At 37.0% G+C, this 17057-nt stretch overlaps 2 protein-coding genes and 1 long non-coding RNA gene across 3 annotated transcripts; 1 reads left to right on the top strand and 2 right to left on the bottom strand.

Annotated features, from left to right (window-relative positions):
* Window positions 1-3153: 3153 nt before the first annotated feature.
* LOC112186535 lies at window positions 3154-3858 on the bottom strand. Its single transcript, XR_002930815.2, has 3 exons — window positions 3613-3858; window positions 3373-3475; window positions 3154-3287 (listed from the first exon to the last, which is right to left on the bottom strand). It is a non-coding gene; the product is annotated as an uncharacterized LOC112186535 (long non-coding RNA).
* Window positions 3859-5765: 1907 nt separating this feature from the next.
* LOC112183973 (disease resistance RPP13-like protein 4) lies at window positions 5766-7259 on the bottom strand. The gene has a single exon (XM_024322289.1). The coding sequence runs from the start codon at window positions 7257-7259 to the stop codon at window positions 5766-5768; it is 1494 nt and encodes a 497-aa protein (XP_024178057.1).
* A 5866-nt stretch (window positions 7260-13125) lies between these two features.
* On the top strand, window positions 13126-14727 carry LOC112190345 (putative disease resistance protein RGA3). Its single transcript, XM_024329781.2, has 2 exons — window positions 13126-13291; window positions 13445-14727. Exon 2 carries the CDS (start codon window positions 13513-13515, stop codon window positions 14596-14598), a length of 1086 nt encoding a protein of 361 aa, XP_024185549.1. The 5' UTR covers window positions 13126-13291; window positions 13445-13512; the 3' UTR covers window positions 14599-14727.
* Window positions 14728-17057: the final 2330 nt, after the last annotated feature.

Here is a 17057-nt window from a genome sequence, read left to right as displayed (position 1 = left end):
CATCTTTTCATAAAACTCTATCGTTTGTATTTCATTAAGACGACAGAAATCTGTTGTGTGAATGTGGAGATTTGAACTATCTTGAATTTTTTCTGTTGTGTGAATCAATTGTGGACAACATATATTTTTTATGTTCTATTGTGTCTTTCTAACTAAAATGACATAAATATGTCGTCTGAATATATAGAAACTTGAACTTGCTTGGGTCTTTCTGTTGTTTGATTCAATTAGAAACCACAGTTATATGTCGACGTATAAGACTGTTAACAACAGACCTTTGCTTGAATTATGTTGTTTGATGTTGGTTTAGATGTCAGCTTTATTTGGTTCGTATGTCTTAGCAAGTGCATTTGCACAACACCATTTAAGAAACCTGGTCTGAAAATTTTAGTTGTAATGTAAGAGAAACACTTACAATCAAATTATCATTATAATTAATTCATTTGAAAATGTACAAGTATCAAGATCTCATTACATCAATCAATCAAACTATAACTCTACAAGTTAAATCCACAAAATCTGAAAATACCAGATCATCTAGTGCTCTAAACTGCTCACTCGACTGTGTGGCTTTCATCATCTTTCTTAAGGTCTCAAGCTTCTACCCCTGCTCCCCTTTTCTCTTCTACCAGCAATACCATATGAAGTACCACACCTACAGTTTCAGACAACCCAGAAACCATACAATTAGATAACTGCTAGAATGTGTTATGTACCTAGCCGGCTGCTAGGTATATAACACATTCCCCCAATAAGATAGTCAATCATTAAGATATATCTGCATTTCCATTCATTATCATGAAGATCCCTTGCAATTAGTTCCTGCACTGAAGGTTGTTGTTAGTAATCCTGAAGGAACACGAAGAATGAATGAATGGAGACCAAGTTCATGAGGAAGAGCAATTTAAACAATATCCTAGTAAACAGACCATTTTAATTAAGGCAGTTTAGAAGGTGCTTTGAGGTGATAAAAGACACTGGTTGTGGTTCAAGCTAGATGATTTAATGTTCTTTCAATAATGGAATAGATCTGCTGTGCTTAGTATCAATCCTTAATAGGATAACTTAAAGAAAGGAAGGGAAAAGAAAAAAAAAAAAAAGAGGTTAAGCAAAGTGAAATTACAGGTACTTTAGAGATTTCAATTGATCACCAATGTATTTGGGGATTGAACCATTGATTGAGCAGTTTCTAAGTACCTTGCAGAAACCATATGAAGAGTTCAGAAAATGTAAGGGCAGACTATAGGTACATGATTGTCTAAGACTTTGAAGAGGCTGGAACTTTAATGTTTTTAAGTTTGATTGCATATAGAAAACCACTCACAAGTAAACATATTTGGTATTTGCAATCTCTTATGATAACTCGAAACTAGCATCTTCCAGGTCACTTATCAACCTGCAGAGGAACCATTACCTTAAGAATCAAAGACAGGAACTGAGCACTATGCAGAAGCAAATAATGTGTCTGTTCTCTATCTACATTGTTAAGTGAAAAGTAATCAGATAAAGAAACATAAATCAAGTGAAGAGAATATGTACGGTTGTGGTACCATTTAAATTAGCATAAGCAAACACTTGAAATCATGAATGAATAAACATCTTCAAAGCAAATAAATCATGATGATTTCGAAAACTTACATAATCTGTTAAACAACTAGATAAATATGTGTATCTGTGAACTAGAAAACGGAAAACACAGCAAACCGTATACATATATCTGTTACTATACAACTCTTGTACTCAAGCATGGAGCAGTACTTGAAGCTTCGGCTCACTCTTGTAAACATAAATCAAGTGCAGCTATAACTACACAACAACAATTTATTGTTCAGATGGTACAAAGCTATCTTCAGGAACATAAAAGTGGTTGCTGACATGAGAACCGTGGTAATATATAAGGGAGATTTGTGTACCCCTCAATGCATGAAAACCTCATTTCATTCTACATACACAATAAAATATCCAAATCAACATCTTTTAATTCATACTTTCTCAGAATGACAACATAGTTTCTGAGTTTTGCTTCAAGCATAGTTAAATTGAATGCACTGATTCTTTCATAAATAGTAAGATGATAAAAAGCACAATACATTTTACCAGTTAATATCAGAGAAACATGTCACATGTAAACAATTTATTAACATGGGAAAGCACTAAATTATTAGCCAAATATTCCACCTGCAGCGTGAACAACTTACAAGAAACTAAATAACCTATTTGACTAGGAATATGATCGAACATGCATAGGAACTACAAAGTGACAAAGTCTTTTTAAGATATTAAAATCCAAATTCAATGTTCCCACCCTTATGAATTAAGATCCGTCAACTATAGATGGCAACTATTAAGATCCATCATCTATTGTTAAGACATGAGGTCTGATGTAATAGAAAGAATAACTAAACCTTTGAAGAGAGAAACTCCTTCAATGAAAGAGTCAAATCATCATCAAAATTTGCATTTGTTTAAGGTCTACAAGATAAAGTGAAAAGGCACTGGCAGCAAGTTAAAAAGAAAATAAGTAACAAGATAACACTAGTTGATCAGAACTAATTATAACAAAAGAAAATAAGAAATATGCAATTGGAACTTACTGGACAAGTTTCTCACATCCTCTCAATTTGATCTGAAGTCTTGAGCTTCAAAATTAATATATCATTAATGATTTGGAAATTAAAAAAAGGAAAACGTAGAAAGCAGAAAGTCTAACTTGATAGCACATCAACCTATACCTAAACTATGATGGCATATTTGCATCTAGAAGTAGCAACACGATGCGACATCTAACTCCCAATTAAATCAGCAAAAGATGCAATGCATCTATGCAAATTGGCCATGAGGAATACATAGAAATGATTCCAAAACTTACATCAGCTGCCCAATCAGGTAGATCAATATGAGCAGGTGCCACACGCTTACTAGATATAGGATACGGTCTCAATGTCCTGCACAACAGAGATATCAGTTTCAGAAACTCCATAAGTTGATAAATTCTTGTGAATTATAACAACTTATATAATGTCATAGCCACGACACGTAAGTTTCCAAACTATAAGACAAAGAATGCCAAGAGTCAGACCCACCCAGCATAGCTAACATCAATGAAAAGACTGCAAAATCATAGAAACATGCCCAGTCCAATCAAAATAAGGAAGTTTCGGAGTTTGACCCTATCCTTTCTTCATGCAATATAGCTAGCCTTCGTTCTCTGGATTTTCCGTCCCATTGGATTGCTTGGCCTTTAAATGTATCGATTTATCCGAGCTCCACGATGCTTTAAAACAATCCTGAGTGATGATAAAAGTTTTCCAAATCTTCATAATTAGACATACTTACAATTCATCTTCAAACTTCTATCAAGTCATACTGTACCTCCGTTTTGACGAGCATAGAAAACAAATTGCAGCGCCCAAGCCGCTCCGCGTATCCTCCGTCTAAACCACCTAGCCTCCGCCCAAATTGCCTGCGCGGCCTCCTATTGCAATCGAAAAAAAAAAAACCCTAAATCCCCAACTTGAGCAGAACACTTAATAAAAAAAATAAAAAAAATAACCCTTAATCCCCAATCTTGAACAAACCTTAAATCTATTAACACTTAACAGAGGGGCTTACCAGCAACACGATACAGATTGAGATTGAGAACAAGATACAGATTGAGACTGAGATGCTTTGGCTGGAATGAGGTTTTCTATGTTTGCTAGGCGAGATGGGTGGGATTTTTCTGGGTTTTCAGTTTGATGTTGGATTAGAAGAGATTGATGTTGGATTGGGTTTTCAGTTCAAAAATTTCTGTTGTGTGCGAGAGCGAGGGAGAAGATTGGTTTGAGAGCGAAAGCGAGCTGAGAGATTGTTTCTAGGTTTCTATCAGTTTGACAAATTTGTCGGGCCAAAATATCATCAAGTGTTAGAGGAATATGTCTTCACGTTGTGCCAAAAAACCAAACTGAAAGGAAGGAAAAAAAAAAACCAAACAAGTGAAAAATCAATCTTAGTTTAATGTACAACAGAAATCTGTTGTCTGAAACATAACCTTTTCTAAACAGTTCCTTTCGGGAAAAAAAAATCAAACAACCAAAACTAAATCAATCTCAGTTTAATGCACAACAGAAATCTGTTGTCTGAAACAGAACCTTTTTCAGAAAACTGATTTATCATGATATACACTATATTCAGACAACAGAATTTTTTCATTCTGTCGTTAAAATTATTCAGACAATAGAAAACAATCATTCTGTCGTTTGAGCCCTGTCGTCTGATGAGTTTATTGACATAGTGAACAAACTTGCAAATCAATAGATCCTCAAAGGTTAACAACTGCTGCGACTCTGTGTACTAGTCAATCTACTGTAATTGGTATTGGGAATTGAACAAGCCTGTTTGTTTTTGGGTTTGACATGTTCTTGATTTAAAAGGGCAAAAACTCAAAGCCCAGAACATAGAAGTGATAGAACAAAAGAAAACCATAAAGTTAAGGATAAGATGATCTAGAATTAACATTTGATAAGCTAGCAGTCCAATCTCATCTAGACCATTAGCTTTCTCTAAATTGTTATACTCAACACCATTAGCTTCCTCTAAATTGAAATCTTCTTGTCGACTCCAATATCCAGATTGAGCTTCGAAGAAGTTGCAATTGATCACTCCACAAATTTCCTTTTTTTTAAAAAAAAAAAAAATCCACAATTTCTATATTTTCATCGCATAATCCAATTTCATCAAAACCATATCCCTTGAAATCAGAGTGAAAGAGGTCAACCGAAGGCCAAGATGATACACAAAGGCCACGTTTGGTTAGCAGAAAGTAAGCATCAGGAAAGGAACCCTTTCCTGCGTTTGGAATGGAAAAGGAAATGAAATTATTTCCTGAAAGAAGGAAAAATAAGGAGAAAAGTAGTTTATTCCAAACCCCAAATAAATCACTTTCCCTCATTATTTTCTTACATTTATTACTCACAACATATTATTTTATTACATTATTTATAAACAAAAGTATATTCCATGCACTATCGATGCATGGGTACTTCTCCATATTTCTTGACTCAAAAAGTGGGCACTTCTCGATTTGTCCAAATTTTCTACACGTTGCACAAGATTTCCCATACTTCCATACGACTCTTGAAAGCACATTGCCAGATACTGTTCATTATGGCTTTGTATATGGATGTCTCCGAATAGGAGAATTGCACGTGATTTTATGAAGAATAAGTACATTATTTTCTTAGTTTGCTCAACAAATAAATAAATCATTACTAATGTACACCATGAAACTATGGTGGATGGCAATTTGATTGACGACATCAAGACAGCACTACATGCTCTGCCTACTGTTTCGCTTTGTCATACTCCTGGACTGGCCAATGCTGTGGCGCATCGGCTTGCTGGTATTGCCTATGAAAGTGGTGCTAGTTTTATCTGGTTTGATCAAGTTCCAGAATGCATTTTGGATGCACTTCATTTCGACTGTAATCAACCCGCTTAAGGGTTTTGAATGAAATCCTTTTAACTCAAAAAAAATAAAAAAATCATTAACAAAAACATAATACATTAATAAAACCAATTAGTACAGACTAGAACTCAGGTTCATAGAACTTACAAGTTGCAACATTCAAACATTCAAGAATGGAAGATGGAGTTCAGTAATTAGAATTGACATAACTCCAGAAAATGTCGTACAGACAGTAGAACTTACAACATTCAAATATTAAAAATACTGTTGAAATTTATAGAATTGACCAATTAGATTGTAGCATTGATTTTCTTACCTCCTAGCCTTCAGCTTCACTGAGGTTCTTCACTGTCCAGTACTTCCGATGAGGAAAAATTCTCTTCACTTCTTCTTCTGAGTATATGAACTTCTTCAAGTACTCGAGACGGAAGATTTCCACTTTCCACTGCTCATTTTCCCCATGAACCAAGCTCTTAAGTTCCCCACCCCTTATATAGAGCTTCTTTAAATTTTTCAGTTTGCTAGGCTTCAACCCTTCTGGTGCATCTGACAGGGGAAACCCTTGAAGATCCAATTTTTCTAAATTCTCTGGAAACAAGAATTTCGAGGGCTCATCTTCAATACCCTCTGTCAAATTTTTAGAAACCACTCCCCATGATACTTTCAGGTAGCGAAGAGATGACATAACTTTCAACTTTTCAAACTCCCCTGCTTGAATTGCAGCCCCATTCCCAATGTGTATGCTAAGCCTCCTTAGCTTCTTCAATGTCGCAAGTTCACCAAGTTTGGTGGGAGTTTTTTCCTGTGATCCTATCAGAAAACCTTTAAGTACTTGCAAGGAAGAAAGTTTGTGAAGCCCTTTGGGCACGCCTTCTAGTAAGTAACACTCTGATACATCCAAATGCGTGAGCTTCTTCAATGATGAGATGTCTGAAGGCAACCTCTCCAAGTCATGGCATGCTCTCAGATCAAGAATTTCAAGGCTGATAAGACTACGAATAGAAGCAGGAAGTTCGCTAATTCTTGATATTCCTCTGAGGCTAAGATACTTCAAGTGCTTCTGAGCTCCCAAACCATTTAGAAACGATACAGCTTGTGAACCATCAAATGTTTTCTGATCCACCTCAATGTGATATTTGGGGGAGCTCTGCCACCGTCCAAAGTGAAGAACTTCAACCCTCTTCAACTTGTCGAGCCATTCTTGTTTCAAATCAAGATATTGAACGTTTACATTGAATACTGTCAATAGATTTTGTTTCCATTGATCATCACCCTGAGGAGTTATTGACTTATCCTCCTTAGAAACTAAACATGAACGCCTACAAGTCCATATAGAATCAGATGGCATCATTGGCCATCTGGGATCGAAGTCGAACAGCCTAGCCTCTCTAGCCAAGGAGATCAACATACGACGAATCCAAGGGTGAACACAACAATTTTTGACAAGTAATTCACAGTTGGACTCACCTGGAGCTGGTTGAATCAAGTCCTTTCTCAAGAGTTTTGCAAAGATGTCTTCTCCTATCTCCTCTGCTGTCTTCTCTTTGGTAGCCGTGATGAAGCCCTCGCCGATCCACCAGTAAATTAGAGGCCTCTTTCTTATCTCAGAACCCTCAGGGAAGATTGAGAAAGAAAGTAGACAGACCTTCAATTCCGTGCCCCGAAGATCTCCATAACTCCTCCTTATGTTGGCCATGGCCTCACTTTTATCGAAAATTGCCTCCGCGCTCAGTTTCCGCTGATCTTGTGATATTTCCTCAGGTCGATCAGCCAACTCCACCTCGAGACCCAACGCCACCTCGGAATTTGCCATTTCCTCAAAACTGGGTACGACTATATATGAATGAAATTCACGGATTAGTGTGTCTTCCCCACCCCTGTTAAATCCCAATTGTCTACTAAGAAAGAGAATAACTGCCCGTCATTGCTTCATGGATCTGAGAATTTCGATCAAACTACTTAATCGGCAACTTCCAGTCACCGACGACTTCTCTGTTACCAAACAAACAATGAGTAACCGACAGGTCTTTCCTTTTTTTGACACCTCGAAAAAAGAAAAAGAAACGACTTTTTTGGGTCTTTGACCCAAAGCACTAAAATGAGGTAAAATTATCTCACTTACCTCAATAATAAATTTTTATTTCCACTAACCCATTAAAAACAAAATTAACATTTTTACCCTCAGCCTACTTAAAAAACTACATCCATGCCATTGCCCCTCTCTCCCACGGGTCACGAGAAACTCTCTCTTTTTCTCCCCCTCTCACGCTGACGGCCCAGATCCTCTGTGTCCGCCGATGATCCTGGGAGCAGTACCACCGTCATCATCTTCTCTCTCCTCCCTCTGCTCCGTCGTCATGGGTGGCTTCGCTAAAGCCGATGATGGTCGCAAAACCGCACGCTAGGGTAAGGGAAGGATGAGGTGAATCTGTCTCCGTTTGGTTTTTTTTTTTTTGGCTTGCTTCGTTTTCGAAATGGTTTAGTGGCTCGTTGCGTTGCTTCGACTATGCAGGCGTCGTTTAACGTTCGATTGATTAATTCATGACAAAGTTCACTGCTCGAATTGCTATACGGTTGCTGAAAGAATCAAGCTCGTGGGTTATAAAACTCCATGTGATATGTTGGTTCAAGTCATATTTGACTTATTATTATTAGAAATATTTTTGGAATTGTTCTTTTGGGATGGTATGCAGTTAATCAATTTATCGTTGCACCTTTCTGTTCAACAATTCATAATCAAAAGTTCTACACAAACTATTTTGCTTTTGGGATGGTAATAAAATTGCTGCAAGCGGTTAATGCCAAAAAAAAATTTGCTTTTTTCTTTTTGTTAATTTTTTTTCCTTCGTTTTTTGCTTTTTAAGTGGAAATATTGGTAATATAAAATGTAAATTATTGGAGTAACAAGCTACAAAATGGTGCTATGCCAAGGGCAATACAGGTCTATTGGGGGCAATAGACGTTTTGAATTGATGTAATCTCCTTCTTCTTTTTTCTATAATCAAAGTTTTATTTGTCTAAATTTAGGGAAATTAGTTCTCATTCTGGCAATTGAAAGTCCTATTGGGGGACAATAGAAGTCTATTGGGAGCCAATACATGGCTGATAGTCATCTATTGGGGGGGCAATACATGGCTGATAGTCGTCTATTGGGGGGCAATAGACGTCTATTGGGGGGCATCTATTGCCCCTCTATTAGGGGGAAATAGACGTCTATTGGGGGCAAAAAAACTTTCCGGTGGGATTTTCAGCAAATTCCGGTGGGCGGCAGCCAGTGACCAGAATCCGGCGAAAGTTGGCGGGTGACCGTACTCCAGCGGCCGATGACCGGGCTCCGGAAAAGTCTCTCATGGTTTCTCTCTCTTCCATTTTTTTTTCTCTCTCTCTCTCTAAGTAACAAAGGGGTGAGGGTAAAATGGTATTAAAAAATTTAAAAAACAAAAAAAAAAAATCTTAATAGGTATTAGGGAAGACCTCATTCTTTAAAAAAAACTTAATGGGATAAGTGGGAAAAAAAATCTCTAAAAATTGTGTGTAAATGGACAAAAACCCTTCTTTTTTTTTTCTATTAACGGCAACCAACAAGTCTTTCTTTTCCTCTAATGTCACTTGCTCACAGCATCCTAGAAGATATAAAATATAAGATCCAACCATTATGGATCTGAATTTTTTTTATACACCGGTGATAAAATGAGTCAACAAATTTAACAAATTTCAGTTGTTTGGTATGTATAGATAACTTTTATTTAATAACAAGAGACAGTATTAGATGTTGTCCAACCATTTATTCATGTTGGTATAAGTCGGTGCACAGAATACTCACTATTTTCTTGAGAATTGTGCTCATGAGGCTTCAATGTGGAAGAGTGTGCCCTCCTCTCACATGATAAACAGGTCTTCTAGCAAACTTGGGGGGCTGTTCTGCATCCATGTCTTGTCATCCACTAAAAGTGGTTCCGATCGACATAGATGTCATCCAGGGCCAGTCTTGAGATTTTAATGGCATGAGGCGAAGAAATAAAATGTGGCCTCTCACACACAAACGCGCGCGTGCACACACACAGCGCCAAAAAAAGTACAAAATCCTGTGAAGAATTAATAACAAAACAAAAATATATGAATTTTTATTTGTAAATAAATTTCTGAAATACAAAAATAGTTAAACGTAATAAATATATAGAATTTTTGGTCAAAATTTTTATATAGAGAAGGAAATGAATTAGTTGTTGATATGAAAAAGGAAAAGAAAATGAAATAATTTTCTGTTTTTATATGAAAAAGGAAAAGGAAAAGTAAAAAAAACTAAAAAGAAGCAAAAAAGAGGAAAATGGGGAAGGAAAAAAACTAAAAAGAAGCAAATATGAGACACAAGGCTCAAACCTTGGTTGGTTCAAACACAAACCAACAGCTCTACCGCTGGAGAAACATGTCACTCTATGCTTTTCTTAGCAAACAAAAAATATATATACTCTACATAACACATATACAGAATTAAACCTTAAGGCCCTTCGGAAACCAGTGGCCTGAGACGGCTGCCGCCTAGGCCGGCCCTAATGCCACCGACTTTTTCTATTCCGTTGTGGAAGTCTTGGCGTGTCTCCAGTAGCTTAAAGGCGGTTTTTAGTGGCTATTTAGCTGTGGTCTTCCAATGTTTACTCTCAATGTGTGTGGTATAAACTATGTTAACGAAAGAAAACTTAAGACATGCAAGCAAAAATTTAGTAGTTAAGTATAAAAATAAAAATAGCATATCTCCCATTTTTATAAGGCTTTTCTCGATGAATAAGAAAATCCAAAAATAAAACTAGTTGCCCAATAAGGAAGCGCGTGGATGGCAATGTGACAAGAGGTGAGACTAGCAAACCTTTAAGTTGAATTATATGGGAGATACTGATAGAATTGTAAGGAAGATTGAAGAAGATGCTGAAAAACCCAGAAAAGAGAGAGAGCTTTGTATATTGATGCAGAAAAAATACAACCTTGCACACAATACATCAGACTTATTTTTCTACTTTACACTTCTACATTTACTTAATACGAGTAACTTTCCCTTTTTACCCTTAACATCCCCCCTCAAGCTGATGGTAGGAAACTAACATCAGATTGCAATAGTAATAAAATGTTGTCATTATAATAGAAGTGAAGATTCTTGCTTCAGCCAGGAGGAATGAGTGGCAGTAACCGAGAAGCATTGTCATGTAGCCAACGTAGACATATACTTGGTTGAGAGGAGAAGGAAGTAGCCTTAGCTTGAAGTTCTGAAGAAGATGGTAATTGAAAATCATAGTGATGCCTGTGAAAACATTCTGCAGCACTATGACCCCTCTTGAAGCAAATCTGACATTGTAAAGAAAAACCAATAGCAACAGCTTGCCTAGGAGCAGATCTCTGGGGACAGGTTTTAGCAATATGACCAAATTGTGAGCATATTTGACAATTACCACTAGGGAAAGAAACATTCTGATGACAAACTCCACCAGAAAAATCATAATCATGACAACCATTTGAATTCCCCTAGTCTTTGGACTTCACAAAGCCAAGATTGTTGGAAATACCATCAGTGTTGTAGCACTTTGAGTTTCCACAATGATTAATAAATCCCCTAGATTGCCGAGAACCAACATCTAACTTCCTATATGCATAGCAATTATAATTTCGATATGGTCCATGAGAAAATTTATGATAGTACCTGCCACCACCTTCACCTTGATTCCTTGGATGAAAATATCTTGTGAGAACCAAGTTGTATAATCCTTGAGTATGTGCACAGATATGATGAGATTTAGAAAGCTGACAGTCTTGGTTTCTTGTACCTGTTAAAGTCATTGGAGAAGAGGCAATGATCTTTTGTTCTTGATCAAGAGAGTCTTGGTTTCTTGTAGCTGTTAAAGTAATTGGAGCAGAGGTAATAATCTTTTGTTCTCTTTCAAGATCAGCTTCGACATCTAAGAGTAGTGTACGAAGTTTTGGTAGAGATGTAGATGATTCCTTAGTACGAATGATCAATCTGATAGTTGCATATTCAGCAGGTAGCCCATTCAAGATCAAACTCACTATTTCATCATCAGAAATAAGAATTCCAGCTATAAAGAGTTGGTCCCGAACAGTTTTAAAGCGTTCCATATACTTGTCAATACTATCATTACCTTTCTGGATTTTCTGCATGGAGGTCTTTAGCTCAAAAGCTTTGAACTTTGAAAGTTTAGCATATCTATCTTCAAGGGAATACCAAACTTCTTTTGAGATTTTACTCCCAACAATGAATGAAAGAGCTGAAGATGACAAAGTACCAGCTAGTAGAGCCATTACAGCAGAGTCATGCTTCCTCCAGTCCTTATACTCTTGTGTAAGCTCAGGGGTAATTCCAGCCTCTTGTGCAACTTTGTATCGTGAAGGACAAGGGATAGACCCATCAATATATCTCATTAGATCACACCCTACCAACATTGACATGAGCATAAATCACCAAGACACGTAATTAGTGTCATCTAGCTGAAAAGTGATGACATTGGAGAAGTTGGAAAGGAGATAAACTGTCCAACTGATTGCTATTCATGATCCTTGTAGTGCTAGATTCTTCTTCATAAGAAACCAAATGCAGAATCACCTAACTACTTCTTAACCCAACTATACCAAACACTTTAGCTTATCCAATACAATTGTAGAAATCACCCAAATACTACTGAACCTAGTGACACCAAACACTATCCATTCTGCAGAGTCTTCTCCTAGCAACAACAACTAATTCTTTACCAACTTTCAATTTTGGACAATAACCATTTCAAATAGTAGCAATAGCAAAGAATTGAATTCCATATAGTAGAAAGAACTCCAACCACCCATTGAAAACAATATTGCCAACGGAAAAGCGTCCTAACTTTCACTTATGTTCAAATGTAGTCAAAAGTTCAACTATGCTGCAATTATTTGTCCAAGAAATCACTATTCAGAGAACAAGGCTTCACAACACTTGTGTAGAACATATGCTTTAAACTACCAGCAAATTCAGACCACCATTTCATCAATCTTCTTGAATACAGTACTTAACCAATATACTTCTTTCAAATTTCTTTGTCAACAATCAATCAAGCATAGACATCATACTTCGATCAACAACCAATTCGAGAAGGATGCTAAACCACAACAGTAAGAAGCTCTGAACTAAAATCCCCAAATGTCTAGGGTTTGTAAACAGATCAAGATTTCAACTTATCATTGATGCAACTACTTTGAGCTTCAGAAATTGATTACAAACACAATTCATATAAATCCAAAGCTTCGATGAAGGAAAACAACCTTGAATTTCAACTATTTGAACTTGAATCAACTTGATGAAGATTTCACTTATCTGAACCTAATTGGCTTGAACACTGCAACTTGACAAAGAAGGATGCTGAAGAACTAAGCTAGAAAACTCTTCAATTCTTGAGAGAAACTAGGTCACCGATCGACTTGGCTCTTGATACCATGATAGAATTGTAAGGAAGATTGAAGAAGATGATGAAAAACCCAGAAAAGAGAGAAAGCTTCGTATATTGATGCAGAAAAAATACAACCTTGCACCCAATACATCAGACTTGTTTTTCTACTTTACACTTTTACATTTACTTAATACGAGTAACTTTCCCTTTTTACCCTTAACAATACCAACAAAAGGATCGATGCAACAGAACCGGTATTGTTCTGTATCGGTAAATTTTCAGTTTCTGAATCGAAAAGTTTTCAATTTCTGTGTCGAAAACTTCGGAAAGACTCCCAGAAGTTCAATTCGTAGCTCCGACTCCGAATCACACCGTGTTCCACCAGACCGCCACCTACGGTAGTAGGTGGTTAGCCTGATACCAAGTAAGTTATGAAAACTCAGAGCTGCTGCCTGGACCTATATATATATATATATATATATATATATATATATATATATATAGATCTGTGTGTACGTTATACTTGATCAGATATTAAAATTGAAATTCTGAAGAATTTTGTCCCATATTTTCACAGGTTTGACTTGGAGATTCTTCCTAATTTCATCGATTCACAAAGTTGTGGTTAGTGTTGCAAGGCCAGGAATGGCGTCGGATGTTGCTGAATTCCTGTGGAACAAGTTCTTGAAGTCTCTAGCAGAGATGGAGTCTGAATTAGCAGGTACTATTACCATCCCTTTCTTCGACTCGATAAAAGATCTCATGAAATGCTTCAACGAAATCAAAGGTGTTATGAATGAGATAGATATCATGCCGGAACCATATACCTACTCTAAAACTATTGATGTGCTCTACAAGCTCAACGATGCATTGGCGGAGTGCCGAGTGTTCACACTTGAGTGCAAGGAACTTAATAAGAATGTGTTAAGCTTCTATGTTCCAAGAATTAGATTTGTTGGAAGGATGAAGACTAAGGTGAAGGATATAGGGGAGCTTCTGAAGCCGGATCTGAAAATGGGGGCGCCGCAAGAAGAAACTGGCAAATCTCCGGAGATAATCGAACCTAAAGTTTTGTCAAAAGTTTTTGGATTTGATAAGGAAGCCAAGGAGATTGAGAACCTTCTGGTGGGGGGTGCTAGTTCTAGCAGTACAAGATTTACGGCAATTGGGGTAGTGGGAATTGCTGGTGCGGGTAAGACAACCCTGGTGCAGAAAGTTTTGGAGAGAGAGGGAGTGAAGGAGAGGTTTAGTACTATACTTTGGTTGCCCTTTTATGGTATAAGTGAAGGAGAACAACAATACAGTAAGCTCGGCTTTAAGACATGTATTCTTGACAAGGGGGGCAAATCCCCTGATGAGAAGATTGTTGGCCTGGGGAAGCTCTTGGAAAGGCTGAAGCAACTGTTATCGGGTAAAAGGTATTTGATTGTGTTGGATGATGTGTGTCATCAGCACATTAACATTATGGAACGCTTAGTCAGTGGATTGCCTAAAGAAAGTGGTGGCGCTGTCATTGTCACTAGCAGGTTGAAGGAAGTGGCTCAAAAGATTGGGGAACAACGATACCTGATTCCTGTTCAGGCACAGGAAGATATTTGCTCGAAAATAATTGAGGAGACTATACAGAGTGATGAGGGATTGCCAATGACTAAGAAGGAAATGAAGGATCAATGCCATGGTCTACCATTGGTTGCAGAAACACTCGCACATTTTATTCCTCAAATGGTATAGGGGTTAGTATTAATTTTACATGCTACTTAAACTTTACCTGCTGAGTGCTTACCTTGGCACCCTAGTCTATATATCCTGATCTCTTCTCAAATTGCTTCAATAATATATAACTTTGAGTTAAATTTGTGATGCATACTCAAAAAAAACATTTTGTTTGTCTTCCTAGTTCAGCAAACCCTCTGTGAAACTCTTGAGTTCTTTGTCTTACTGCCACTCCCTACGAAACCTTTGAAATGCTCAATAATGTACCTACCAAATTTATACCCCATGCTGAAAGTAGCTAGTTGGTATATGTTTCAAGTTCTCTAAATGAAGTCATTATGCCGATTCCTATTAGTTATCTTGCATCCCGTTAAAAGAGATGATTGAGTAGTAAACTGTGTAAACCATATATGTTCTGAATTCTGATGGTTAACATATCTATTCAAAGTTTGGGTTCACCAAATACGCTCATCTCCATGGTTTATGTTTTGTACAAGTAACAGAATAGTACCCATTTGAAGTTAGTACTGCGGCAAGAAGGGAGCGGATGACCAAGGCCAATATCCTATCCTCGAGCTCCATGACAAAATCACTACGTAGGCCTGGGCTTTTGACCCGAGAGACCAGCCCGAACCGGATCAAACTATCGGTACGATCCAAACCAAACCGATACTTCACATATTCGACTCGGTCTTGATTTTTATTTTTATTTTTAAATCGGTTAAACTGACTTGGACTGATATCGATCTCATGTATACGCTTCAATCATTTATTGTTTGTGTGCAAATCTATACAATTAGTATAGACTTGACCGCAGTCAATCCTATCTCACTCAAAATTAGCGATGAAATAACCATAAAGGGTTATTATCACAAATGGTACCTGAACTTATCCTCTATTTTATCGATGGTACCTGAACTTCAATTTTGATCACAACCAGTACCCGAACTTTTTGACTTCATTTTAAATGGTACCTAAGGCCACCTTTGGTCACTATTCCGGCCAAAAAAGCCAAATCTAAAAGAAAAAAAAAAAATTCAAGTTCAAGGCAATTCTATTACCAAAAAATCATCACTATATATGATCATAACCCTTGAAATCATCAAAAATCATTACTATGATCGTCTCACATACTGTTTTTAGTCGGAATATTGACCGGAGGTGGCTCTAGGTACCATTTAAAATGAAATCGAAAAGTTCGGGTACTTATTGTGATCAAAATTGAAATTCAGGTACCATCGATAAGATTGAGATATAGTTCATGTACCATTTGTGATAATTACCCAACCATAAATCAAACTTGATTTCTGAGCTCTCCTCGATCTATCTAGTTCTTCTCTCAGTTTCTCTTATTAGTTCTTCCCCAAAATTGAAACCCTAATCCCTACTTGACTTGATCAAATTAGCACCCAATCATTCACACAATGGTACCTTCACATTGCTCATATTCTTATATATCCATCTCTGCTTCTCATCTCAATCAACTCAATTTCCATTTCAACTTCAATTCGAAAATCCTAATTCCCAATCTCTGCTTTTCTCATGGATTCGTCGTGCCATCAAAACAAAATCTATCTCCATCTCCATCTACCATAACTTCCACACAACCACAGAGACCGGTCAAAGATTTGAAGGGCAAAAGGAAGAGAGGGTTGAAAAGAAGACTACTTCATCAACATCATTAAGGGAACCATCATGGGAATGGGAGCACTATGAAAAGATCGACAAGTCAATCTTTGATACTGTGAATGGAAAAAAGGTCCTAGTTGGGAGTCAAAACGCGCACAATGTAAGTACTGCCTCAAAGACATTGCTTGCGATTCATATGACAATGGTACTAATAGCCATAAGAGACATATAGAAATAATTTTCATGATGTACCCTAGTAAAATTGACTTACAAGAGAATCAACAAGTGTTCAGTAGTGATGGGAACCTTGAAGAACCTTCTCTAGTGATGAAAGGAATGGACCCAAGCCCTTGAAGTCACATCGAGAATAAGGGGTTTAAGAGATTTTGTATGGTAGCCTTTCCTAGGTTTATTCTCCCATCTAGAAGAGTGGTTTTGAAATCGTTTTTGAGGATGCATGACGAATAAAAGGAAAAACTCAGGCTAGCCACTGTTTTTGTTCCACAACCGATACGTGACATTGGTTCAAAACATCAATTATATGCTATTAACCGCACATAATTGATGGTGGCTGGAAAATACATAAAAGAATTCGAAACTTTTGTGTAATTCTTAATCATCAGGAGATATAGCAAAGGAAATTTTTTAAAATATGCCTGCTTGATTGATCTATAGTAAGAGTCTTGACTATATCTTTTGATAATGCATCAGTATACAATGTGTCTGTTCATTACATTACATTAGGAAGAAGATGATTAATTGGGAAAAATCACCTGTTTTAGGAAGCAAGTTTCTTCACCTGAGGTGTTTAGCTCACATCCTTAACTTGATAATTAGATTCATGTTAA

Source organism: Rosa chinensis, chromosome 2, assembly GCF_002994745.2.
Source record: "Rosa chinensis cultivar Old Blush chromosome 2, RchiOBHm-V2, whole genome shotgun sequence".
NCBI lineage: Eukaryota > Viridiplantae > Streptophyta > Magnoliopsida > Rosales > Rosaceae > Rosa > Rosa chinensis.
This window is presented reverse-complemented; position numbering and strand designations above follow the sequence as displayed.